This window comes from Myotis yumanensis, unplaced genomic scaffold (assembly GCF_028538775.1).
Source record: "Myotis yumanensis isolate MYYU_CA2020_CCGP unplaced genomic scaffold, mMyoYum1.0.hap1 SCAF_2, whole genome shotgun sequence".
NCBI lineage: Eukaryota > Metazoa > Chordata > Mammalia > Chiroptera > Vespertilionidae > Myotis > Myotis yumanensis.
In genome coordinates this window covers 164,207,710-164,234,836 of record NW_027223753.1, presented here as the reverse complement: position 1 = coordinate 164,234,836, position 27,127 = coordinate 164,207,710, and the positions used below count along the sequence as shown (strand labels likewise).

At 56.4% G+C, this 27,127-nt stretch overlaps 1 protein-coding gene across 1 annotated transcript; it reads left to right on the top strand.

Annotated features, from left to right (window-relative positions):
- The first annotated feature begins 806 nt into the window (after positions 1 to 806).
- On the top strand, positions 807 to 26,628 carry MELTF (melanotransferrin). The gene is made up of 16 exons (XM_070403594.1): positions 807 to 889; positions 2,482 to 2,636; positions 3,998 to 4,097; positions 6,460 to 6,642; positions 8,881 to 9,037; positions 10,338 to 10,405; positions 15,754 to 15,941; positions 16,588 to 16,768; positions 17,494 to 17,645; positions 19,487 to 19,583; positions 20,467 to 20,661; positions 21,481 to 21,637; positions 21,727 to 21,794; positions 24,049 to 24,236; positions 25,876 to 26,074; positions 26,549 to 26,628. The coding sequence occupies exons 1-16, from the start codon at positions 841 to 843 to the stop codon at positions 26,626 to 26,628; spliced, it is 2,217 nt and encodes a 738-aa protein (XP_070259695.1). The 5' UTR covers positions 807 to 840.
- Positions 26,629 to 27,127: the final 499 nt, after the last annotated feature.

Here is a 27,127-nt window from a genome sequence, read left to right as displayed (position 1 = left end):
TCCTTTCCTCCCTCGCCTTCTTCACTCGCTTCCTCCTCTCATCTGCTTCCTCCTCCTCTCCCCTCTTGGGTTTCTTCCCACCTTCCAAAGCTAATGGAGTGAGCCAGGCTCTGCTGGCCACCTGGGTCTGTCCCAGCTCTGTCACTGACAAATGAGTGATCTGGGCAACTCACTTCCCTCATTAGGTCCCAGGAGAGGCAGTTGCCTAGAATGAGAAATCCTACCCCTACCCCCCAGCTCCTTCCCAGCCAGGACTGTGTCCATCAGGGTTTGTGTCTGTATCCCCACATCCCTGGTGCAATGTGTGCTTGAAGAGAGGCTGGTGAGTGAACTCGATGGCCTTTGAGCGTCCTTGCAGCCCAGACTCTGACCTCTTCTTCCTTCCAGATCTGAGCTTTTCCCTCTCCAGTTGAACATGATATCTGGGGTCTAGGCGAGGAAGTGAAGATGCTCCCGCAGGCCGGCGATCTGGAGACAGAGCCCTTGAATTGAGGGAATCAGGCCTCGGAGAGCAGATACCTGACTCCCAGGGACAGCTGAGTGTGGTGCCCAGGTGAGCACGGGGATCCAGACAGCCCAGCGGCGAAGCTCGGGCCCCTGCACCGGCCGAGGCTCCAGCAAGGGGCGCCAGAGAGAAGGCCAAGGCCAGTCTGGTCATCCCAGGTGTCCAGCCTGGGTGGCGGGTGCGCCCCAGGGGCGTGGACACCGCCAAGGCACGCCCCAGACACACTTAACCAGCTTGAGAGCCCGGGCCGGGAGGAAGGAGGGACAGAGCTCCGGCTACTGCTGACCCACTCGGACCCAGACCTAGACCCAACCCGGCTCTAGACGGCGCCCGCCATGCGGGGCCCGAGTGTGGCTCTGTGGCTCTTCCTGACTCTGCGCACTGGTGAGGAGCAGGAGCCGGGGCGGGGGCCCGGAGCTCTCCACCGCCCCTGAGCAGGACCTGGGGGCTGGGAAGTGTGTCCTGAACCCGCGTCTAGCGGATGAGGACGGTTCGGGGAACTAGCGCTGAGCCGGGCGGACTGGGCAGTCCGGAGAGCTTCGCGGAGGAAGCGGCATGGAGCTGGGCCCGGAGAAAGCGGACCTGCTGATGCGCGGGCAGAGGCGGGGAGGAGAGAGCCGGGTGTCGGAGGCCGTGGAGGGGGCGAACGCTCTTGATGGGCGCGGAAGCCAGAGGAGGTTTTGGGGGCCAGGGCGGCTCCACTTCTCCGGCGGCCCCTCGGGAAGGAGACAGGAGAAGAGTCCGGGGAGGGAGGGGGAGGGAGAGACCGCTCCAGGGCTCCCTGCAGGGCGCAGGGGTGGAGAAGGGGGCCCCCACGGGGCTCCGCAGCGCCCCCTCCCAAGGGAGTCAGGGCCAGGACCGTGGGAGGGGGTGGGACCTCGGTAGCTGCTTGCAGGGTCTCGGGCGGAGCCTGCTGCAAGGCGGGTTCAGGCACCGCTCTGACCCGCCACCCCTGTCCGATCTGCGGTCGCCGCCCACCAGGGTGCAGTCCTGGAGCACTGGGGGCCGGGGGGGGGGGGGGGGGGGGGGGGCAGGGGGTTCCACATTCCGGGGTGCCGCCCTGGCTGGGGAGGCGGAGGGTAGTGGAAGGGAGGATGAGGACACCCGCAGCCTTGACCCTTGGCGTGGGGGTGGGAAGCGCTGGCTGCCGGGAGAGGGTGGGAGGTGGAAACTGGACCCAAAGCCGGGGGCGCGCAGGGGTCCCGGCAGCCTGGCTGGGGGGGGGGGGGGGGGGGGGGCTGGGGAGCTGGGTCTGCAAAGGCATCAGCCTCAGGACCTGGGAGCCCTGGCACCGCTCTTCTGGGTCCCGAGGTGGAGCGCTCCGGACTCTGGCCTGGTCAGATCAGGGCCCCGACAGGGTCCCCCCCAGAAGAAGGGCCCTACGCTGGCGGCCACTGAGGACCCGAGTCCTGGCTCAGCTTAGGTTTACTCACAGTACAGAGTTGGGTTGCTCGTCTGAAACGGGATCAGAGAGGTCTGAAGTCACCAGCTGGAGCAGCAGGAACTGGAGCGAGGCCGCTGGTTTGCAACGGGCATGATCACAGATTCTCCACGAGGGCGCAAGGCTCCTCAAGGGCAGCCACAACCACTTCTCTGCCTCCTTCCTCAGTCGTGAGGAGACCCAGAGACCCCAAGAGGGGCAGGAGCTGGCCTATCACAGAGCCGCAGGCCTCCCGGGATGGCCCCGAGGGTCAGGGTAGCCAGCTGGCACCTGGAGGCACGCCCTTGCCTCTGTTATGGGCCAGGCCAGGCTCGAGCCACCCATCTACCCTGAGCACGGGGACATGCATGGCCCCACACACGGCCCTGCCAGTGAGCCGGCCCTGCCAGTGAGGGGCACCTCTTTGTGCCTCAGTGTCCCCCGGAGGGGGGGGGGGGCTGTGCTCACAGGCTGGGTCACCGAGAGCTGCTGGAGCCACCCTCCCCGGAGGGGCTGGGCCGCCCGGGAGCTGGGCCTCACTGTCCCCTGCCCCCAGCGCTCAGCGGGATGGAGGTGCGGTGGTGCTCCACCTCAGACCCGGAGCAGCAGAAGTGCAGCGACATGGGCAAGGCCTTCCAGGGAGCTGGGATCCAGCCCTCCCTGCGGTGCGTCCAGGGCACCTCCGCCGACCACTGCATCCAGCTCATCACGGTGAGTCCCCTCCTTCCGCTCTGCCACCTCCGCCCGCTGGACAAGAGGCCTCTGACTCAGGAGGAGCACACAACAGCCTCATTCACTGGGAAGGGCACGGATGTCCCCCGCCAGGGTTGGGCGATAGGATCTCCTGAGTTTCCCAGGTAACTAGGGCCCGTCTGTTTCCTGCCCGGCCCCAGCCAGGCGCCAGGAGGCCTAGGAGAGGCCCCTGCTCAGATGGGCGCCCGCCCGCAGCCGGGAAAGGTGTCAGAGGCAGAGCTTTCCTCCCGCAAGGCCCCTGCTGGACTGGGGACACTGCCCACCCCGCTGAGGGGAGCCCACAGCAGACTCCTCGGTGGAGGGGCCCTCACTGTGCCACGGAGTTTTCCAGATCGGGGCTTGTGGGGTTTCTGGGGAAGGAGGACCAGGGGACAGAGGTCCTGGGTGGGTGAGTGGGGGGTGGGAAAGCAGTTCTGAGAGGCAGGAGACCTGCTAACTCAGAGGCAGGACTTTAGGGGCAGGACAGGTGTGGGGGGAGCCTCAGGGGCAGGCTCAGGGGCCCTGGGTTTTCGGTCCCCTCAGCCTTTGATAGGCCCCCAGGCCCTATCCAGTCCCACCTGGGCCAAGGGTCCGGGCCAGGTCCACTCTGAGGGCGCAAACCATCTCTGTTGAACTGTAATTCTGTTCATGGACGCCGTGACATACTGACAGTATACTGCCATTTGTGTTTTAAAAGGAAGAGGGGAAAATGGAAGCGGGCATAATGCATGTATGCGATTCAGTCTACATGGTAGAGAGAAAACCTGAGGAGCAGGTTAGCAGGGGGCTGGGAAACAGGAGAGCGAGGGAGACTCACTTTTCACTACGTACCATTTTGTACTATCTGATTCGTTACCATGTACATCCATTATAAGTCCTTTAAAATTAATATTTTTCAAATAACATAATTAGAAAAACAAGGTGAGCCCGTAGCCTAGGAGAGCTGTCCCCTGTGCCCTGGTGGGGGAGGGGCCTGCAAGGCTGACCCAGGACAGGGTGGACCTCCCGGGCTTTTCAAGGGGCCCTGAGTGGGTGTCCCTGAGTGGCGGGGGTGGGGAAGGCTGGGGTGCAGGGGTGGAGAAGGCTGGGGAGCAGGGGTGTGGGGAAGGCTGGGGAGCAGGGTTGGGGAAGGCTGGGGTGGAGGGGGGTGTGGAAGGCTGGGGTGCAGGGGTGAGGAAGGCTGGGGTGCAGGGGTGGGGAAGGCTGGGGAGCAGGGGGGTGGGGAAGGCTGGGGAGCAGGGGTGGGGAAGGCCGGGGTGCAGGGGTGGGGAAGGCTGGGGAGCAGGGGTGGGGAAGGCTGGGGAGCAGGGGTAGGGGTGCTGACTCACGTGTCCCAGCAGGCTGGGGAGGCAGATGCCATCACTCTGGACGGAGGAGCCATTTATGAGGCGGGGAAGGAGCACGGCCTGAAGCCCGTGGTGGGTGAAGTGTATGATCAAGGTCAGAGGGCCGAGTGGGAGGAGGTGGGGGGAGAGCGGAAGTGTCCTCGCTGGGCCTGGCCCTGCCCTGACTCCCTGGAGCTGGTCAGTCACCCTGTCCTCAGAGCAGCCCTGGGATCCTGGCCACACAAACCTTCAGGGGCCCCCCTAAATCTCTGCGAGGGGGATGCCAGAGATGCAGAGGGCTGACCCGCATCTGTTCTTCCTCACAGGGATCCCAGCAGCCCCCTAACTCGCACCCACAACTCTTACTGAGGGGCTGCCCGAGCCTGGCATGGTGTTGGGCGTGATCGCCTGGGGTGGTGGAGGCGTCAGTAGAGCTCAGCTGCCTCACATTTGAGTGGCGTCTGTCAGAAGCGGCAGGAGTGGGGGTGGGGCCAGGCTAGAGGTGGTGACGGGGAGCTGCAGAGCCCACACATGACTCGCAGCTCTGCCCCTTCCTGTGACCTCCTGTGGCCTCGGGCAACCTCCACTTCCTTGACTGTAAAATGGGGACAGTGGTCCCTGCCCTGTCACACAGACTCACTGAGCCCATGTGGGAGCATGTGTGGTCGGAAATGTGAGTCCCTTTGCCCCCGACCATGCACCTCAGACCAGACACACCTCAGGCTCAGCCTGCCCTTCACCTCTCCCACCACGTCCACTGGCCCAAGGCCTAGCCTCCGTCACAGCCCAGCTCGGTTGTCATTTCCAAGGAGCTCCCCTGGGTCTTCCCGCCCCTGCAAAGGGCCTCTGTCTCCTGCTTCCCAGAGCGCTGACTCACTCTGCTCAGGTCGTGGCCCCTTCGGTCTTGTTTTCCTTGTCACCACAGCGAGTCCCCTGAGGAGGCCCTGGTCCTCACCTTCGGTGCCCAGCACAGGGTCCCTCTTGGTTACTTGGCTACTTGATGACACAGGACACAGTCCAGCCCTGCAAACTAGCCAGGCTTTTAACTCATCGGCCAGAAACAGCTCTTCCTCTTTAATTCAACACATTTACTAAGCACCTACTACATGCCAGTCATGAGCATAGAGTGGTAAGCAAAAGAGAGCCAGTTTCTGCCCCCAAAGAGCAGGAGTCAGATAGTAAACAAATAAACACCAAAAAAATGTAGTTACAGATGTGGGTGCGTGCGTGAAAAAGCAAAGGCCATGAGGGAGAAAATAAGGCGTGTGGGGGGCCTGTGGAAACAGAGCAGACAGGAGAGGAGGGCTTACCTGGGGAGGTGACGGTAAGTGGAGCCCGGACCAGAGTCCCGGGTGGGAAAGAGCTGGTGAGCTTAGGGAACTAAAGAGAAAGGCACAGGGGACAAGTCAGAGGGTGGGACCCGAGGAGGCCACTTTGGTTGCCAGGGGCCAGGCGCAGGTGTGCAAGAAACAACACTGGCTTGTTTTCTAGAATTCAGCTTCATTCGGATCCCGGGCACCCACCACACGGGGCAGTCAAGTGTGTGCACATTCGTGCTAACCTATAGGGTGTCCTCTGGTCATCCGTCCCAGAGATGAGTTCTTCCTCTCTTGTGTGAATGGCACCTTCTCCGCCATATTTGGCCCAGGGGAATCTTTTGCCAGGATACAGACTCCTGCCCACCCACATGCACCCTGGTCAGGATCTTGAGTGATGTGAGACCACATTGTTCTATCTACCTATCTATCTATCTATCTACCTATCTATCTACCTATCTATTATCTATCTATCATCTATCTATCCTACCTATCTATCTATTGTCTATCACCTATCTATCCTATCTATCTATCTATCTACCTATTATCTATCTATCATCTATCTACCCATCTATTGTCTATCACCTATCTATCCTATCTATCTATCCTATCTATCTATCTATCTATCTATCTATCTATCTATCTATCTATCTCTCCTTTCCCCTCAGCACTAGGAAATCACTTTTTTCTAACCTGGGGAAGCCACTGCCCTGCTCCTCTCAACCACCCTTTCCCCATAACCACAATACCATTCCCTCAATCCTCCTAAGTTCTCCGAAGGGCTTCACTTTTGGAAAACAAAACTCGCAGGCCACTCCTGCTATTGGTCCAGCTGCAGAGCTCCCCTGACATAGACATAGATCCAGCTATGTGCCAGCTGACTCGGGAAGGAAAGGTGAAAATTAACTAATGAAATAATATCTACCACGTGAGGGTGGAGGAGGGCGGGGTCTGTAATAAGACACGTGGCTTGCACTCACTGGCTCTCTCAGTAATGAGAACCCCAAGCACACATACGCGGGTACATCCACACACACACGCATTCACGTGCGAGTTTGCGTGGCACACACACACCCTCCCCACAGCCTTCTCGGGCAGGGCCCCGGCCTCTCTCGTGGCTTCTCCCTTGCTGCCCTCACTCCCCCCCTCTCTTCTGTCCAGAGGTTGGTACCTCCTACTATGCGGTAGCCGTGGTCAAGAGGAGCTCCAACCTGACCATCACCACCCTGAAGGGCGTGAAGTCCTGCCACACGGGCATCAACAGGACGGTGGGCTGGAACGTGCCCGTGGGCTACCTGGTGGAGAGCGGCAGCCTCTCGGTGATGGGCTGCGACGTGCTCAGAGGTGAGGGCTTCCACGGCAGCCGCTTCTCCTGGGCCTCTGGGTTCCGCTCTCCGCGCCTCATCCCTGCTGGTCCCCTCGCAGGGCAGCCTCCCTCCAGGCTCGCCTTCATCTTGCATCTCCTTTAGGGAGCCGCACAGTCCCACCTCTCCAGGGGCCTCCAGACACCACCTAGTGGGTGTTTCGGCCCCTCCTGTCTTCATGCTGGGCCGCCCACTGTTGCCGCTGTTTTAGTTTCTGGGGAGGCCCCCAGAGCACTCAGCTGGCACTCACCCATTGGGACCTGGTGACTCACCAGAGAGCAGCTCTCACCTGGTGTAGACCTGGCGTAGGTCGCTATTTCCAGAAACGTGTCCTCCATAGAATTAGAAACTCTCTCTTTTTTTTTTTTAATATATTTTATTGATTTTTTACAGAGAGGAAGGGAGAGGGATAGAGAGTCAGAAACACCGATGAGAGAGAAACATCGATCAGCTGCCCCTTGCACACTCCCTACTGGGGATGTGCCCGCAACCAAGGTACATGCCATTGACCGGAATCGAACCTGGGACCCTTGAGTCTGCAGGCCGACGCTCTATCCACTGAGCCAAACCGGTCAGGGCTAGAAACTCTCTTTCTTCAGGACCCAAACAAGCTGCTGATTTGTACCCAGAAAGTTCACATGTAGCGAGTCAGAGACTTGCTGCTCCCTGACTGGTCCATTTGACAGGGAACAGGGCTGTCATGCAGACAGGAAGCTCTGCAGAAGGGAGCTGAGGGTGAGCTGAATGGGGTGGCTGAGAATGCAGTACTTGGGGGTGTCAGTGAAGGCCTGAGGTCCGGCTAAGAGTGGGAGCCTGCTTCTCGTGCCGTGGGCTTCTTTTCCTGGCCACCTGGCTGTCACTCTCTCCACAGTGGACACAATACAGAGCTGAGGTGGCCCCTGACACGTGACCACCACATTCTCAAACTGTCCTCCTGGGATCACCCCCACCCCAGTAGAGTTTGTGGTGTCCCCAAATCCCTTGTCCACCGTGTGCTGCCTCCTGGTTCGCTGACCAGTGCTTCTGAGGGTGGGTGCAGGATGCGGGATTTTGCGGGAGAAACAATGGTCTTTTAAAGCCCTGAGTTTGCCCTCAGTGGGTTACTCTAGCTCCTTGAACTTCAGTTAACTCATCGTGTGAAATGGGAAATTAACGACAGCTCCTGGAGGGAGGTTGCCCTTCGAGGGGACCAGCAGGGATGAGGCGAGGAGAGCTCTGTGGGGTTGAGAGGACTGAGATGATTCACACACGGTCTTCGCACGATGCATGGGGCGGGGTAGGTGCTCACCTCACGGAGCTGTCATTATCATGAGTTCAACTTCCACACCTCTCGGTGGGCACTTCACTGTTGTGCACACACATGCACCATGTACACACATGCACAAACCCACAGTGCACACACATGTACCCATGTGTACACGGCTCCCCATACTGCCCCCACCACGGAGTAAACCAGCACGACCCACAAAAGCCCGGAAGCCATGTCCTCTCAGACGGCACTGGTGTGGGTGGTTGATCAGTCACTGGGCACAGTTAGTACATGCTCCTCCCCTGGGAGGAGGCAGAAAGAGACCCAGAAGGGCCCGCCCTGGAAAAGGTGCGTCTGTCTGGTGATGAGCACCCTGTGACTGGCTCCCTGCTCCCCGCACGGCGCTGTCCTCAGCACAGGATAAATATTTGTCAAGAGGGTGGGCATGGGCCTCCGGGCTGGCAGGGCCTGGAACCACGAGTCCTACCTCTTTGCCCACAACACCTCCCTCTCCTCCGTGCCCCCCTCCCTGTTCTGAGAAGCACTGTCTATCAAACTAACCATACTCCTTCAGTAATACTTGCTGTCTTTCCCTGCTTTCGCTGATGAGCCATACTGATGTTGGCACGAAAGCCTCAATGAGAACAGTATCTAGTTGACACTTAGTTGTCCCATGCGGCCTTTGGGGGTAAGTGGTTTCTTTCCGAAGCCATTTTTGAAGAACAACGGCCCCTCCCCAATGCCTACACTTTTGTGGCCCCAGTTTGGGAGTCACCGATGGGATCCAGCTCCCCAGTTTTGCTCAAACTGAAGCCTGAAGGGTCCAGCCCTGTCCCTGGGGAGCCAGCCCTCCCCTCCAGCCTGAGTGGCCTGCGCCGGCCCTGGGGACAGGGCCCTCGGGGACAGGGCGAGGGGCCTGACCCCGCTGCACAGCTGGCTGACCCTGACCGCCCTCTTCTCCTCCCGCAGCTGTCAGCGAGTATTTTGGGGGCAGCTGCGTCCCGGGGGCAGGAGAGACCAGTTACTCCAAGTCCCTCTGTCGCCTCTGCCGGGGCAACGCGGCTGGGGAGGGCGTGTGTGACAAGAGCCCCCTGGAGAGGTACTACGACTACAGCGGGGCCTTCCGGTGAGTGAGGGGCCTGGGCGGGGCTGGCGCTCAGGGGGGCGGCGAGCTGAGTCAGGGGTGAGGCCTGGGGGCCGCGAGAGCTGGGAAAACACTCGGGCAGGGAGGGCCGGGGGAGCGGCCATGCCGCTGCATCACATCAAAGCGCCCTTTATGTAGTTCCTGTGCCCTGGCTGACTTAAAAACAACACACCGGAACAGCCAGGCTGGAATTGCTCATAAATCAACATGTTTGCTATATTTAGAGAGGTGAGGGCTCAGAGCGAAGAAAATGACAAAACAACCTTTTGCCACTCCCCTGGGCCCATGCCGTGTCTCGGAGCTGCAGGGAGGGCGATGGGGGCGGGGAGCTTGCCAGGGATCTCGGTTCAGGCTGGCATTTTAGAGGAGCCTGTGTGGATCCAGAAGACAGCCTAACAGCTGTGGTGCACATCTGTCTGTCCTTAAAAAAGGAACCGTGCTCCGCGGGGACTGGCATGGAAGCCCATCGAGCCCCTCAAACCTTGGGCGGGGAGGGAGAGGAGGGGAACGCTCCAGGCTGGGTCAGTGTAGTGTTTAGCACAGACAGAAAAACAGTCCTCTGTCCTCCAAGCCAGAGGCTCGCCCACCCACTCTCCTGTGTGCTCCCCCTGGACCAGGCAGCCCGCTGCCCCGCCTCCCTGCCTGGGCTGCGACATACAGAGGATGCAGAACAGTCCTGGTCCCTTGCACTCGGAGTTTTTGTTATGGCGTGAGAAGGTCTAGTCCAGGGGTCCTCAAACTATGGCCCGCGGGCCACATGCAAATACAAATATTGTATTTGTTCCCGTTTTGTTTTTTTACTTCAAAATAAGATAGGTGCAGTGTGCATAGGAATTTGTTCATAGTTTTTTTTTTAAACTATAGTCTGGCCCTCCAACGGTCTGAGGGACAGTGAACTGGCCTCCTGTTTAAAAAGTTTGAGGACCCCTGGTAGTCCATCCCCTGCCTTAGGGGAGAGTCATCTCCAAACCTGCGCAGGAAGGCGACTGCTGCTGTCGGTAGCAGCTGCCACAGGAGCTCCGCTCCTTTGAGGCCCCGGATGTGCAGGATCTCTACGGGTCACACAGGATCTCTCCCCATAGGAGCCACCTTTCACCCTCACCTCACAGGTGATGGATGAGGCTAGGAAGGCTCCACACGTGGCCAAGCCACAGAGAGCTGGCCGCCCAGGCCCACCGTGGCCACCCCACGTCCAGGCCAGGCCTCCAGAGGTGGAGGCTGGGCAGGGCCAAGGGCTCCGGGAGCTCAGCGCCAGCCAGGCTCACAGCGTTCTCCTCGGCAGGTGCCTGGCAGAAGGGGCGGGGGACGTGGCCTTTGTGAAGCACAGCACGGTGCTGGAGAACACGGATGGTGAGCTGAGCGGGAGGGCGGCGGCCCAGGAGTGGGCAGAGGTGGTCTCAGCAATGGAGCTCAAACTGCTCTGCGGGCGAGGGGGCTGGGCGAGCAGCTCTGACCTGCCCTGGTTTGCAGATGGCATTAGGTTCTGTTTCCACTTGAAGATTGGGTGCTGCTTTTCCAAAAAAAGTTTGCAAACCTCTGCACTAACTCTCCTGGCATCTTCCTCTTATCTGAAGAAGCCAGCCCTCTATCCCTGGACGAGGGGTTGAGTGTTGATCCAATACATCGTTGCCATTTAAATTTTTTTAAAATTTCAAAATAACTGAACTTTAGAAAAATTGCGAGAGTAATTCAAAGAACTCCCCTCCATTTGCCATGCTGACGCATTGTTCTTTCCATATGTTTGTGCTCTTTCTGAGCCATTTGACAGCATGTTTGCCTGTCACACCCCCTCCATACTTCAGATCGTACCTCCTCAGACCCGGGAGATGTGGCCCTCGCCAGGGCACAGTTCTCAAACTCGGGAAATGTAACATCAGCACAGTACTATTACCCAAGAAGTGCGTGGATGGTCTTTCTTTGTAGCGAGGGGGAGTGGGGTCCTTACTATATCTTGAGTAAAAGAGTTTGCTGAGGTTTGCACAGGAGGATGGGTGATTTTCATTTGAGTGGGATTACATCTCTGGATTCCCAGAGTCCCATTTTCCTTGAACCCAGTCCTAGAAGATGTGCAGCTGGGCCTTCAGCAGAGCTAGGAGCAAGGCCAGTGTCCGGAGTGTCCGTTCCATGGTGGAGCTGGGTGCGGTGTAGCATTAAGCGGTGCAGTTCACTAGTCCATTGTGTGTGGGGTCCACATGGCTGTGGGCCATGTGGGCAAATGCAGAAGCATGAGGGCCCCGCAAGCCAAGAGTCAACTAAGAGCAAGAGTGCACGTGAACCGAAGGAGCTGATTCCTTTCACAGGGGTGGGGAACCTTTTTTCTGCCAATAGCCATCTGAATACTATAACATTATTCAAGGGCCACACAAAATTATCAACTTAAAAATTAGCCTGCTACCTGGCTGGTTTGGCTCAGTGAATATAGCACCAGCCTGCGGACTGAAGTGTCCCGGGTTCGATTCCAGTCAAGAGCACATGCCCAGGTTATGGGCTCAATCCCCAGTAGGAGGCATGCAGGAGGCAGCTGATCCATAATTCTCATCATTGATGTTTCTCTCTCTCCCTCTCCCTTCCTCTCTGAAATCAATAATAAAAAAAATATTTTTTAAAAATTAGCCTGCTATATGTGGTCAAACATTTAATTAACTCACCCCTAATACCTTGGTAGGGCCAGACCAAATGATTTTGCCCGCCTTATCATGCTGCACTTGCAGAGGCCACACCTACTCTGACCAATGACCTGTTCCCAGGTGTGACTGACAGACGAGTACCTCCCCTATTCCACCCAGACTTTACTGCGCATGCATCTAAACTGCAGCTTTCTGGCAAAGCTGCACAAGTGGCATGCCCATAGTATTTGGCCTCCTGGTGAGGGTGAGTGTGTGGGAAGAGATCAACCAAAGCACTCTATGCATAGATGCACAACCCATGGACACAGACAATAGAGTGGCGAAGGCCTGGGGTGGGGAATGGGGTGGGCTAAACAGGGTCAATGGGAGAAAAGGGGGGCATATGTAATATTTTCAACGATAAAGATTTAATTTAAGAAATAAAAATAAGCAAAAGATTCAATAAAAATATATATTTGGCCTTCCCTTTGCTCCTTTCCAGTTACTCATAACTAGGTTAATTACAGCAATATCAATACTATTATCTAATCTACAATCCATATTTTAGATTCATTAATTGTCCCAATTCTGTTCCTTGCAGCAATTTTTTTCAGGCCAGGACCTAATGTAAGATCACACACGGTGTTTAGTTATTAGGTCTTTTCTGTTTTCTTTAGCTTTGAACAGTTTCTTGAATTTTTTATGTTGTGTGTGTGTGTGTGTGTGTGTGTGTGAGAGAGAGAGAGAGAGACACTGGTATTTTTGAAGAGTCAGGCTAGTTCTTTTATAGACTGTCTCTTAATTTGGATTTGCCTAAGAATCATTTTTTAATTGAGTTATATAATTTATATACAGCAAAAATGCATCCTTTTTGAAGTATAGTTCTATGGGTTTTGCCCAGAACTAACAGTTGTATAACCACCACCACAATCAAGATGGTGATTGTGACGGACCCTTCACTCCAAAAGTTTCTTCTAGTCAACGCCACCCCGCCCCCATGGCAACCACCAATCTTTGTCTCTATAGTTTTGCCTGTTCCAGAATGTCAGAGCATTGTCCATTTTTTTAAATCATTTCCTTTTTTTGTTAATCTTTGCCTTTTAAATCAGAAGGTCCATCATGTAGTCTGACATGCATGAAGGAGAGCAATAGGAGCCAGATTTGAGAAAGAAAAAAGTGCTCTAAAGAAAGAGGAAGCTCGTAGGCTTGTCTCCACAGCAGGATGTTCCTAGGAAAATGGGCAGCAGGGATTTGGGCCCCAAGATGAGTCAAGCAAAGGAGAATGTGGAAGGTGGAGAAAGAATAGGGATGTATTTGGTTAAAATTGGCTTTTTTAGCCAAAACCGGTTTGGCTCAGTGGATAGAGCGTCGGCCTGCAGACTGAAAGGTCCCAGGTTCGATTCCGGTCAAGGGCATGTACCTGGGTTGCGGGCACATCCCCAGTAGGAGGTGTGCAGGAGGCAGCTGGTCGATGTTTCTCTCTCATCGATGTTTCTAACTCTCTATCTCTCTCTCTTCCTCTCTGTAAAAAAATCAATAAAATATATTTTTAAAAAAATAAAATAAAATAAAATTGGCTTTTTTAGAATTTCAATGGTATTCTAAGGAAATCTAAGAAAGTCAATTTTTTAAATGATTTCTTTAGAGTTTTACTACAACTTTGTGAGGTAGATAAGGCAAATCCTATCATGCCCATCTTTTTATTAAATTTATTAAAGGCCCAGTGCACGAAATTCATGCATGGGTAGGGTCCCTAAGCCTGGCCAGGGATCAGGGCCAATCGGGCCCTTTTGGCTGCCTTCCTTCATTCCGTGCCACCCCCTGGTGGTCAGTGCATGTCATAATGAGCGATCAAACTCCCAGTCTCCTGGTCGAACTCCCAAGGGGACACTTTGCATATTAGCCTTTTATATATATAGATTGGGGTGACATTGGTTAATAAGATTATATAACTTTCAAGTGTACAATTCTATACTACATCCCCTGTATATTGCATTAGGTGCTCACCACCCAAAGTCTAGTTTCCATCACCATATATTTGACCCCTTTACCCTCTTCATTCTCCCTTCCTTCCCTTCTCCTCTGGTAACCACCTTTCTGTTGTCTGTGTCTATGAGTTTTTATTTGTTTTTTGTGTTTACTTGTTGCTTTCTATTTTATATTCTACATATTAGTGAAGTCAAGATTGCCTAATCAAGTATGCCCTTAATCATATTTAAAATGGTTAGAAACTAGAATTAAAGAAAGGATTTGTCCTTTTCCATCTGACTTATTTTGCTTAGCAGGATACTCTCAAGACTCATCCATCTTGTTGCACGTGGCAGTATTTCATCTTTTCTTATGGCTGGTTAGTATTCCATAGTATATATGTACCACCTCTTCTTTAAACAATCATCTATGGAAGGACTTCAGTTGTTCCCATGTCTTAGCTACTGTGAATAATGCTGCGGTGAGCATAGGGGTACATGTATCTTTACAAACAGATGTTTGCAAAGTTTTCAGGTAGGTACCCAGAAGAGGAACTGTTGGGTCATATGGTAGCAATTTTTTAAAAGGTTTTCATGCAAAACAATTGGTAAGAGCAAAAGAGTGGAACTGACACAAATGCCTAAAGTAGTGAAGTAATATGACTCTAATTGCCCCTAACCATAGAAACAGGAGTGGCAGGCAAAATACCTGCATGGTGCATTTGTCTCACAGGAAGGCCAATGATCCCCCAGAATTTTATACAAGGGTTTTGCAACAGTTTAAAAATAGAGAAAAGTTGGGGAGCAGGAGAAAATGACACTAAATAATTATTGTTGAGAGTGCTATAAATTACTATGTAGTCATTAAAAATGACCTTTATGGAGTTTTCCAAACTATTACCCTCTTAATGGTGGATTTTTGTTTTTAAATAGCTTTGGGGTGAACAGAATTTTCATGAACCCACAAATAATCTTTTCCCTTCCATTTACTAGTAGATGCTTATCCTCCTCATTTTAAAACTAGTCTTCTTAATTTTCCTATTTGGTGTCAATATTCGTTCTTTCCAGGAAATTTGTTTTCTATTATAAATGAGTTTTATGGAAAGTTTACAACAATGTGGAAAATTACTTTAAAATGACAAATGAAAAAAATGTAGGATATAAGATTGCCTATCAAGTATTCCTTAATCATATTTAAAATGGTTAAAAACTAGAATAGAAAAAGGATTTGGAGGTGGAGGAAATATACCAAAATATAAGTAGATTAATATTGGATTAATATGTGGGGGGAGCTTTGAAGAGTTACCCTTTTCTCTCTGGGACGTGGTTCTGGACAGATTCTGTCAGAGTTTGTTTCCAGATGGCACCCTGCCCGCTGCCCTCTGCTCAGAGCCGATTTCATGCCTGATGGCAGCAGTGAGTTCCTGGCACTTCTCTCTCACCTTCCGCTTCTCTTAGTCTTTTTATCCTTAATAAATAGCATTGTTAATATGTGTTGTATTGTAACCTCAAATCCATCTTTGTAGAAATTGGTGAGGTAGAAAATTTAAGGAAGTAGATACAGTCTATCAAGACACCTGGTCTTGCCCTAACCAGTTTGGCTCAGTGAATAGAGCGTCGGCCTGCGGACTGAAAGGTCCCAGGTTCGATTCCAGTCAAGGGCATATACCTTGGTTGCGGGCACATCCCAGCCAATCGATGTTTCTCTCTCATCGATGTTTCTAACTCTCTATCCCTCTCTCTTCCTCTCTGCAAAAAAAATCAATAAAATATATATTTTTTAAAAAGACACCCGACCTTGTACAGCCACCAAGTTTCTCTCCATTCAGAGTTCTGGTCTCACCTCCTGGTGAAGTTCTGGTCTCACCTCCTGGTCCAGTTCTGAGTTCTTAGCTCCAGGTGAAGTTCTAGGTTTCTTACTTCCTGGTGTGATTCTGGTTCTTACCCCTTGGTGAAGTTCTGGGTTCTAACCCCCTGAAAGACTTTCTTTTCACCTTAGGGCTGTGGCCCATGACATCCTAACTTCTCCCCAGGCTCCCTTTCATGGGCTATCCCTGAGGCCCTCCTAAGAGACACATACCACCATCCTCCCCGTCCGCTCACCAGAGGCTTCCCAATTTCCCAGGAAAAACCCTGCCCTCCTGGGGCCAGGATCTGCTGTCACAGGACTTTCAACTGCTGTGCCTGGATGGCAGCCGGGCCGACGTCATTGAATGGAGACACTGTCACCTGGCCCGGGTGCCCGCTCATGCCGTGGTCGTCCGGGCTGACACAGATGGAGGCCTCATCTTCCGGCTGCTCAATGAAGGCCAGGTGAGTTCAAGGCATCCCACTCAGCTTCCTAAAAGGTGCTGGACTTGTTTCTCACCAGGGTGGGAGCTCAAGGCTAGAGCCACCCTGAAGCTGGGCCGGCCAGAGCTGGAGGAGCAGGACCCAGAGGCCCTCCCCTGGGACACACCCCAGCTGGGGACCCAGGCCTTTGTGGTGTCCAACCTCAGGCCAGGTCAGTGTAGGAGGCACTGACTGTGCTAGCTAACTCTGAAAAGCAAAACCGGAACATAGGGGCAAACAAACAAAATGGCAAAACCAATAAATGTCCAAGTACACCATTAATTACATATGGTGACTAATGTCTTGCTAAACCACTGCTTACAAAAGAGACAAGTTACTGACTGCTGGGCCCACCAGCTTTAGTTTTGCCCTGTTCATGCCACCACTGCCACACCCATTGCTGGTCCTTGGTACCATCCCACAGCTGGGCCCTGAGTCCTATGTCTAGTCAGCTGAGTGTGACAAGGCAGAACACACTGGGGAGCACAGAAGAAGGGGGCAGGTGGCACCTCACCCCGTCCTCAGAGTGAGCTCCTGCCCTGAGGGCACAGGAAGAAGGAGGTGGTGGCTGATCTGGGAGGAAGGGATGCACCCCTGCAGTACCTCACCAGCCCCCCTTGACACGCAGCGTCTGTTCAGCCATGAGAACAGTAGTTTCCAGATGTTCAGCTCTGAGGCCTATGGCCAGAAGAACCTGCTCTTCAAAGACGCCACCTCTGAGCTGGTGCCCATCGCCACACAGACCTACGAGGCATGGCTGGGCCCTGAGTACCTGCGTGCCATGAAGGGTCTCCTCTGTGACTCCAATCGTAAGTCCAGCCGTCTCTTCCCCTCCGGCTCCAGCCCAGCCTGACTGCAAGAATGGCAGGGCTTCCTGGAGGGGTGGCCAGGGAGGACACCACCCCGGGGTCGGGTCAGGGGGAGGGAGGGAACCTGTTGCTTCCACTGCCCTGCCTCTGGGGTTTGGGGAGGAAGTGTCTCTAGAGTTGCATGGGTGGTGGGCTCCCTAGAAGCCCCGCCTCTCAGGGTGGGATCCAGGCCATCAGGGTCTGTCTTGGGAAAGGTGCCTTACCCCTCAGCACTAAAGTCATCAAATCCTGTCCTTCTCCCTCCATGCCTCACTCCTCCTCCTCTCCACCATGGCCACGGCCCTGGCTCAGGCGTTGTCTCGAGAGCCTGGACTACTGCAGTAGTCTACACATGGGCTTCCTGCTCCAGCCCAGCCCCATGCCTCCTTCACCTACAACCAGGGAACTGGTGTGCCACTGAGTTTTGGCAGCCATGGTCTGCCTCAAGCTTCCTCGCAGCCCCAAGGAAGAGGTCATTATCCTGGTTCTGTATGTAGACACAGGATCAGACGGTTAAAAACCTTACCCCTTACTGCTAACGAGGAAAAGCCAGAATTTCCCTGGGGTCTGACTCCAAGCTCTTCTTGCTGAGGTACTAGCCCCACGGCCCCGACCCCACGGGCCATGCTCAGGGCAGCCCCTGCAGCAGGCGAGCGTGCGGTGACCACGCGCTCACACTCACACAGGGCTGCCCCGCTACCTGCACTGGTGTGTGCTGTCCACTCCTGAGATCCAGAAGTGTGGGGACATGGCTGTGGCCTTCAGCCGGCAGAGGCTCAGGCCGGAGATCCAGTGCGTGTCGGCCGAGTCCCCCCAGCACTGCATGGAACGGATCCAGGTGGGGCCCTGACCAGAGGGGCAGGGCGGGACCTGTGGGGAGCGGCGGCAGTGCCCGGGATGGTCCTTACCTGCCCTCCCCCTGCCCCACAGAGCTGCCTGGGGAGGAGAAGGTCTCCTGTGACAACTCCACAGGGACAGGGGAGGAGGAAGGACCCACAGGGACCCGCCGCCCCACCCCAGGGAGCAGGCAGAGGGGGGCTGTTTCCCTCGGGGATCACAGGGACTCCTCCTCACTGAGCGGTCGGGGGCCAGGAGTAGGAGTGTGAGACCGGCCCAGCTCGGCCCTGGCTGACCCTGCGGCCTTGGGCAGCCCTTCTCCCTGCTGCGTCTCAGTGTCCCCTCGTGCACAATGGGGGTGGGCTTGGGTCATTGTTGGTGAAACATTTTGACAGCGAACCACAGTCAGAAATACATTTTACACAGGTCACAGTCTCGTACACAAAACTCAGATATATAAGTTAAAAATTCTTTATATAGCGTGATATGAAAGAAACCAGTACTTCCCTTACTAAGTACAATGTATGCTGATAGTTCCTGTTCCATTACCTTCTAGGGCCGTGGTCGGCAAACTGCGGCTTGAGAGCCACATGCGGCTCTTTGGCCCCTTGAGTGTGGCTCTTCCACAAAATACCACAAAATACCACGTGCGGGCGCGCACGTACAGTGCAATTGAAACTTTGTGGCCCATGTGCAGAAGTCGCATGTGGCTCGCGAGCCTCAGTTTGCCGAGCCTCAGTTTGCCAACCACTGTTCTAGGGGGCTTTTGTTGTTGTTTTAACGCTTGTCATGGCCCACTACGATGCCCGCCACCCACAGTCAGCAGCACTGGTCCTGGTGTCAGAGGCCCTTTCCGCTCTGTCCTGCTGCTCTGACTGGAGACAGAGGCTAGGGTTCGGTGGTGGCGTGAGGCCCTGCAGTTAGGGATGAATTCCCACCATGGCCACAGGTGTCCCTGCAGCTCTTGGGTTCCTGGACTCCTCCCCTCCTGTTTTTTTTTAAATATGTATTTTTTATTGATTTCAGAGAGGAAAGGAGAGGGAGAAAGATATAGAAACATCAATGATGAGAGAGAACCATTGATCAGCTGCCTCTGGTACACCCCACTCTGGGGATCAAGCCTGCAACCTGGGCATGTGTCCTGACTGGGAATCGAACCGTGACCTCTTGGTTCATAGGTCGATGCTCAAGCACTGAGCCACACTGGCCAGATCCCTCCTATTTTTTAAGAGCAAGTAGGTGGGCCCTGATGGTGAGGAGCTCTTTTCAGGGTGTCCCCCTGCCTCCTGAGGAAGGGCTTCAGCCCTCAGCCCTGTAGCCTCCTTCACGGGCCCGCAGACTGTTTCCTTCTAATTCGTCCACTTGCACTCACATTCCACAAATACGTCTGACACCCGTGCTGTGTGCCCATCCTTGGCCAGGGGCTAGGGATACAGTACCCTGCCCAGGCCTCTGAGGGCGGGCATTCCTTGGGGAGAACCCATACCAACCAAGAGGGCAGGGTTCATGCTAGGTTCTGCTCAGCAGACCCTCACAGCCAGGGACCCTCTCCTGGCAGCAGAATACCCTCAGAAAACATTTGCTGGAAGAATGAAAGACACCCATGAGCGGGAGTGCTGGTGGGGGTTGGCCCCAGGCCTCTGGTCCTCCAGGCGCCCCCGCTCTTGCCCACACATCTTCACAAGGAGAGGAAAGAGCTCATGGGGCAGGAGGGGGTCACAGGGGAAGGGAGCCTGAGCCAAAGCCCACAAGAGACTTGGCCCTGTTACCGCCATCAGATCCCGACACCCAGAGCCATCCTGAAGCCCACCCCATCCTGGCCACCCCTCTGTCCCCCTGCAGGCTGGGCAAATCGACGCCGTGACCTTGAGGGGTGAGGACATTTACACAGCGGGGAAGGCGTATGGCCTGGTTCCGGCGGCCGGCGAGCAGTATGCCCGTGAGTGCAGGGGCCAGGCTGCTGGCTTTGGCTGGGAGGTGGTTGGTATTGACATGTGTACAAACTTCCCCTCTCGGCTGTTTCCAAAGCTCCAGCTCTCCCTCAGTGCCCCTGTCCTGGGCTGGCAGCGGCTGTCACAGGCAGGCGCTCCGGCCCCAGGCCTGTGTTCCCACTGTTACTGAAAGTCTGGCTGAGTCTGCGAGGTCTGTGAAGGGTCAGCCCTTCAGGCTTTGCAGCCCACACACTCTTCTGCTACATACTCTTCTTCGTTTTTTAACAAACCTTTAGAAATATCAAAGCCGTTCTTCGCTTGTCACCCAGGCCGTACAGAACAGGCGATTCGTTTACCGACCTTGGACCAGAGGCCTCCTCGGGCCCCGTCCAGCCTGACCATGCGGCTCACAGAGGCGACCCCCTCCCTGCCTGCTCATGGCACCTTCGCCCCTTGGAAGGGCCCAGGCTGAGGCCTTGGTGCTCTGTCTTCTTCAGCCACGACCTCCAGTCCCTTCCACCCAGTTGTGAAAAGTCTCTGGGCTTAGAAAAAAATGCTTCTGCAGCCTTGGCTGAGCCTCCGCCTCTCTCCCAGGAGGCGGGGAAAATGCCACCTGGGTGTAAGGAAAGAAAGAAATCCCTCTGGTGATGACTGTTGGCAGGGGAGGGGGTGGGAGAGAGAGCTGAGCTGCTTCTCCATGATGGGGGGACAGGAGGGTCCCCTGGGATGTGCTCCTGCACACCCACCAGCCCGCAGGCCTGGGCACCCCTGGTGCAGAGCGGCGAGGGGGGGCGGCGGAGAAGGGCCCCCGGGGATGTGCCCCGCACTCACCCAGCTGAGGCCAGGAAGGCACGGATAAGGGGCCTCACGGTGTCCCCTTCGCCCGCCCAGCGGAGGACAGGAGCAACTCGTACTTCGTGGTGGCCGTGGTGAAGCGGAACAGCTCCGACGCCTTCAGCCTGAACGAGCTGCGGGGCAGGCGCTCCTGCCACTCGGCCCTCGGCAGCCCCGCCGGCTGGGACATCCCCGTGGGCGCCCTCGTGCAGAGGGGCTTCATCCAGCCCAGGGACTGCGACGTGCTCACAGGTGCCACCCTCCGCGGGAACGCAGAGCCTCCTTGGGGTTGGCTGGGGTCGAGGACCCTCTCCCGCCAGGACCCACAGAAGGCAGCCGGAGAGGTTTCCCCTTCCTCCGTGACAGGGGAGGGTGGGAAATATTCTGGTGACTGTCGGGGTATCTGGTGGTTCTGTGGAGGGTGCCATGGTGCCCCTACCCACTTACCACCAGAGTGGAACCGGCTTCAGGGGGCATGGGGAGCGGGGTGTGCATGGGGCCTGCCCCACCCCCCAGCAGCCCGGGGGGGTTGGCAAGTGGCTTCCATCTGTGTGAGTGCTGAAGAAGACACCTTACCACTCACCCCCATGTGCCATCTGTGGGCCCCCCGTGTGTTAAATCGTGCACATTCGAGGAGGGCAGGAGGCAGCTGGCACGATCCTTGGGCTGATGGGCACACACCTCTGTCTTGGCTGACACCACTCTTGTTTCTAGTCACCCCCACAAGCACACAGAGGGTGCTGGGGTTGGCTGCCTCCACTCCCTGACAGCTGGGCAGGGGCTCTGACTGGCACCGACTAGCTGATGAGGTAGTGAGTTCCCCATCCCTGAGGGAGTTCCAGGGAAGGCTGGGTGGCCGCTCACCAGGTTACCCGTGGGATCCCTGTATCTAGACAGCCTCTGCATTCTCCCCACAGGGGCCTTGCTACTCTGAGCCTGGTGGGCAGATGGGTGGCTTGAGCCATAAGGCCAGACAGGGTGGGCAGACCTGTGGGGAGCAGCCCTCCCCTCTCCCGCCTAGAGGCCTTTTCTGCGCAGGCCCCTGAGCCCCGCCCTCCCCCTGCTCCCCAGCCGTGAGCGAGTTCTTCAGCGCCAGCTGCGTGCCCGTGAACAACCCCGGGCGCTACCCGTCTTCGCTGTGTGCGCTCTGCGTGGGGGACGAGCAGGGCCGCCACAAGTGTGTGGGCAACAGCCAGGAGAGGTACTTCGGCTACCGCGGCGCCTTCAGGTACTCTGGGGGGCCTGGCAGGGGGCCTGGGCCGGGCACAGGGGCTGCCACCCTCCTGCTGACACCCGCTTTGGCCTCTTGCGTGGCAGGTGCCTGGCTGAGAACGCGGGGGACGTTGCCTTTGTCAAGCACACGACTGTCTTTGACAACACAGATGGTACATGATGGGGGCTGGGGCCCGAGGAAGGCCCGATGTGGGGGGGCTGTTCCCCATCCCCAGCACAATCCAGGCACCAGGTGTTGCTGGATTGGGGGCCAAGCAGCAACAGGAGAGACGGAGTCGAGAAGTCTCTGGCCCTTGGGGATCCCGGGGCCCCGAGCGCCTCGTGGTTAGAACAGACCTCTGGCCACACATCCGGGACACAGGGCACATGGCAGTCTTTACGGGTCCAGAGTCCAAATGCAGGTTCCACCAAAATGGTAGATACTCAGTCTCACTCAGGGACCAGGAATCTCCCAGGGTGGAGAGACTGGGGTGTCTGTGTGGTGCCAAGGGGTGGGGTGGCAGGGGCCTCTCTCCAGGGACATCAGTTCACAGCAGCTTCTGGTCTTTAGTCCCGAGCGGGTCAATGCCCGGTGCAGGGGAGCCACCCTGCAGCCCCGCAGCCGAGAGGCAGGGCCCACCCCGTTCAGGGCACATGGTGGTTTTTCCTCCGGAGTCGCCTTTCTGGGTTCCTTCTGGGGAAAAAAGCTCAGGACCTCTGTGCTCTAGGACCCCTGAGGCCACCGGGGTCCTGTCGGGGTGCAGGGCCCCTCACATGCACCACGTCCCTCCCCTTCCTGCGCTCCCTCTGGCAGGGAATCTTTTCGTCTGAAAACTGGAGGCCATTTCCCTCCAACACCCTCGTTTGCACTGTCCGTAGCCCCTGCTACACCCAGGCTTTGGACCCCACACACTCAAGGCACAGTCTCTCCCACTCTCTCCTGACACATCGCTGCACGGAAACTCAGTGTAGAAAAGGCATGATGAGTCCTGAAGGGGAGGCGGAGGTGGGTGGAGGGAAAGCAAGACATGCAGGGAGAACATCAGTTCATATTTCAGAACTCGGACCCGCCGGCCTGTGAAGGTCACCGCGGCTGCAGACCAGTTGCCCCAACCGAGCTGAGAAGGGCTCCCGGCCCTGTTGCCACAGCCCCTCTCCCCTGCCAACCTCCACCAAGAGCCTGGGGCTCATCCCGGGAGCGGGGTGGAGTGTCCTGCAGGCGCCTGGGAGCCTGCCTGGTCCTGACCACCACCACCACCACCACCACCACCACCCCCCCCCCCCCAGAACCACCTGCAGTGAACACCCGCCTTCCGGGGCTGCTCATTTCCCTTTTCTGTTGTTGTTTTTGTGTATTTTTTTGGTTGGTTGGTTGGTTGGTTGGTTGGTTAATCCTCACCAGATGATATTTTTCCATTGAAAGAATCTCTCTCTCTTTCTCTCTCTCTCTCTCTCTCTGTCATTTGAGCCTGGGGCTCATCCCAGGAGAAGGGGTGGAGTCACTACAGAAGTGATGAACCCCAAGGGCACTGCTTTTCTCTCTCTCATTTGAGAGAGAGAGAGAGAGAGAGAGAGAGAGAGAAACATCGATGTCAGAGAGGCACATCGGTTGGTTGCCTCCCACACGCACCCTCAACCGGGGATTAACCCTGCAACCCGGGTCCGTGCCCTTGATCAGGAACTGAACCTGCGACCCTTCGGTGTGCAGGCTGGTGCTCGAGCCCCTTAGCAACCCTGGCCAGGGCTCCCTTTTTCTTTTTTGTCTCTACTCATGGGCCCGCCTGACGTTCCTTCGGGAAGTGGGGCGAGGGTGGGTACCAAGTGAAGACGTGCAGACACAGAAGTGATGACCCCCAAGGGCACTGTTTCTCGGAAGCCTTTGGGCCAACCTGCTTCAGAATCACGGGGGCTGCTTTAAAGCCCAGGGTCCTGGCCCCCCAGACGTACCAAACGAGAGAGACTCTTTGCAGGTGGGGCCCTTGGAACGGCCTCTCACGGGTCCACACAGGATGCTCTACCCCATCTGGTTTGAGAACCGTCAGCTGTCAGGGGAGGAGGTCAACCTCCACCTTCAGACACGCATCCCACCCTCAGGCCTGCGCCCTGGGAGACCCGATGGGGTGCTTTGCCTGAGAGTGATCAGAGCCTCCGTTCTTCACCCCCAGAATGGGAGGGGGGCTGCCTGCCTTGTTACTCTCGTGAGGATGGAGCAGTGCTTGAGAAACGCCTGTTGCCGAGTAGGCACTCCCTACTCCCTGCGACCCGTGGCTCCTACCAACACTGCACCCAGCAGGCTCTCTCATCCGGCAATAGGGAGACCAATTGGAGGATGGGGGCTTCTGGGAGTGGGGCAGACACTGCCACCTCTTCCCAGCCAGGGATTTGGGGGTCCAGGAGGACAGCAGCCTCTCCTCTCCCTCCCCTCAGGCCACAATTCGGAGCCCTGGGCTGCTGAGCTCCGGTCGGAGGACTATGAGCTGCTGTGTCCCAATGGGGCCCGGGCCGAGGTGTTTCAGTTCAAAGACTGCAACCTGGCACAGATGCCGGCCCACGCCGTCATGGTGCGGCCGGACACCAACATCTTTGCCGTGTATGGACTGCTGGACAAGGCCCAGGTGAGCCGGGCAGGGCCCACATCATTGTGGGGGTGGACGGGAGGGGAGCCAAGCCCCCGGCACTCCTCGGTCTGCCTGGAGCCGACCTCAGGAGACACTGAGGCTGGGGGGGGCGGAGGGGGTTCAGTGATTTTTCACTCAGCCTAGGACCTCCCTCCAACCACTCTCCCCTCTGTCTCCTGCATTATTAATTTGCCCTTCTCAGCTGGACCACTCTCATGCTGCTATTTCTACCATCTTTAAAAAGAAACAAAAAACCTCTCTTGGTCTCACATCCCTTTGTAGCCATAATCCCACTGCCCTTTACAGCAAAACTCCTTCAAAGCGTTGTCTCTGCTCTGGAGCCACCACTCCTCCCCTTCTGGGCTCCCTTAAGGATGGAGACTACTCCACACCGGCCCCCACCCGGCCCGGAACCCGCCCTGGTCGAGGGCACAGGGACCCAGGTGGCTACGTCCAGTGGCCGTTTCGCAGCCTCATCTCCCTGACCTCTCCACAGCACTGGGCGCAGCTCCCTCGTCCTGGAGCCTCCCCCTGGCCCTGGCCCTGGCCCTGGCCCACACCTGCCTGCCTGGCTGCCCCTCCTGCCAGCCTCCCGTCCCTCCTCGCCTCCCAGGGCTGTGACTGCAGGAGTGCCCCGGGGCTCAATCCTAAACCTCCCTCTCCTGCACCTGCACCCTGTGGCCCTCGCCCAGTGCTAGGCCGTTAACTCCCATCGATACACCGATGGCTCCCCAATGTGCATCTTCCGTCCGCTGCCACCCACCCTTCAGCCTCAGACTTGCATCTAACAACTGCCTACTTGAGATTTCAACTGGTGTTTGGAACAAGTCCGAGGCTGGACGCCCTTCCCTCCGTCTTCCCACCTGAGCCTCCGTTTTCTCGGGAGTCATCTTGGACTCCAGCCTTCCTGTCATGCTCTGCATCCAATCCATCAGCAAGTCCTGGTGGCTGCACTTTCAAAACACATCCAGAATTTCACCCAGGCTGTCTGACAACAGGGTCCTGGTCCTAAACCACCGCTTCCCACCCACCCCCACAACCTCCCCACCCCCAAACTCTCTGACATGCCCTGGGGGACGGACCCTGTTTGGATGTGCATTATTCTAGGAACAAGGCTGAGCACTTTCATCAGATCCTCAAGAGCAGCGGTTCTCAACCTGTGGGTCGCGACCCCTTTGGGGGTCGAATGACCCTTTCACAGGGATCGCCTAAGACCATCGGAAAACACATATATAATTACATATTGTTTTGTGATTAATCACTATGCTTTAATTATGTTCAATTTGTAACAATGAAATGGGGGGGTCACCACAACATGAGGAACTGTATTAAAGGGTCTCGGCATTAGGAAGGTTGAGAACCACTGCTCTAGAGGATCCTTGAGTCCCCCAGGAAAGACCGATAGCCACTCCACTCCTCCCTGTGGCAGCTTCCTCACACCTCACTCCGATCCCTTCTGACGACCGTGGTCGGGGAGCTGCCAGCCTGTGATTCCAGGCCGAGGCCTGGTGCCCTGCAAGCCCTGCTCCCTGGCTCTCCTCCCGGGGTGGGGGTCGGGGGGCAGTGACTGGCAGCAGCCCCTGGGTGGCCCGTTGTGGGCCCAGATAAAAAGCTGGCCTGCGTGTGGCGCTTCCAGGGCCTGTTTGGAGATGACCACAATAAGAACGGGTTCAAAATGTTCGACTCCTCCGACTATCATGGCCAAGATCTGCTTTTCAAGGACGCCACCATCCGGGCGGAGCCTGTGGGGGAGAGAACCACCTACCTCGAGTGGCTGGGCCCCGACTACGTGGCGGCTCTGGAAGGGATGCTGGCTCAGCAGTGCTCGCGTGCAGGTAGGGCCGGGGCTGCGGGGCAGCTGGGAAAGCCCTGGACGGGCAGGTGCACAGCCCACAGAGGAGAGCAGGTGTCCTGCCATGTTTGCCCTGCATCTTCCCGAGCCTGTCACTCGAAACTTAAGTGAACTCAAGGGCGCTCTAGGTCGCTACAGATGATCAAGGTGAAGTGTATGGTGGGGGGGGGAGGAGGGGGTACTGCAGGGAGTTGCAGCAGAAACGGGCTGTGTCGCCCAGATAGACCTGGATAATGAATAGAAAGGCTAAAAATAACCTTCAGAAAGGATGAGGCAACTACATAAATATACAGGCGCTATAATTTTGAAAGGAATGAATATGTTAAAAAAAAAAAAAACGGGAAAGAAAAATTGTAGCAGCATAGAAAGAGGCGGCAGGTGAGCTGAGCGCGAGGAAATGTGCGCCATCAAGTCCAGCCAGGGTGCCTGGGGCCTAACGCCTGTGCTTCATCCCCAGGCCTCACTGCCGCCAGCGCCTCCCCGCTGCTGCTGCTCCCGCTGGCCCTCGCGGCCGGCCGCCTCCAGCTCTCCCTCTGAAGTGGCCCTGGGCAAGCCTCCCCTCCCTTGGAATGGAAACCGACCCAGAAACCTCTATAAATAAGGCTGTTCTCCTCAGTAAACCCAGCGAACACTCAGCGAGAAACGCGTGATGGGAGAGGAAGTGTGAGACACCACGGAGCTCCTCAGAGCTGTGATCCGACACTGAAGTGCCTGTGATTGCTTCCAAGTGGGAGAAGATGGATGTGCAAGAAAAGTCCCCCAACCTCGCGCCGGACGCGAGCAGGTCTCTCCTGCTGGAACCCAGCCCCTGCCTTCCCCGCACCACCTGTCCCTCTGCACCTGAGGCAGCTGGCCCGCCTCCCAGGCACGGCCCACTCGCCCCCCAAACCTGCAGCTCCCACCACCTGGGGCCGCACAGGCTTGGGCTTGGAAAAGGCCAGTTACCAAGGAAACAGGCTGAGCCGGACTTCCCACACGGCCCCTCTGCTGGAGCCGCCCAGGGGGCTGTGAGATGACAGGGCCTGCTGGCCCCTCC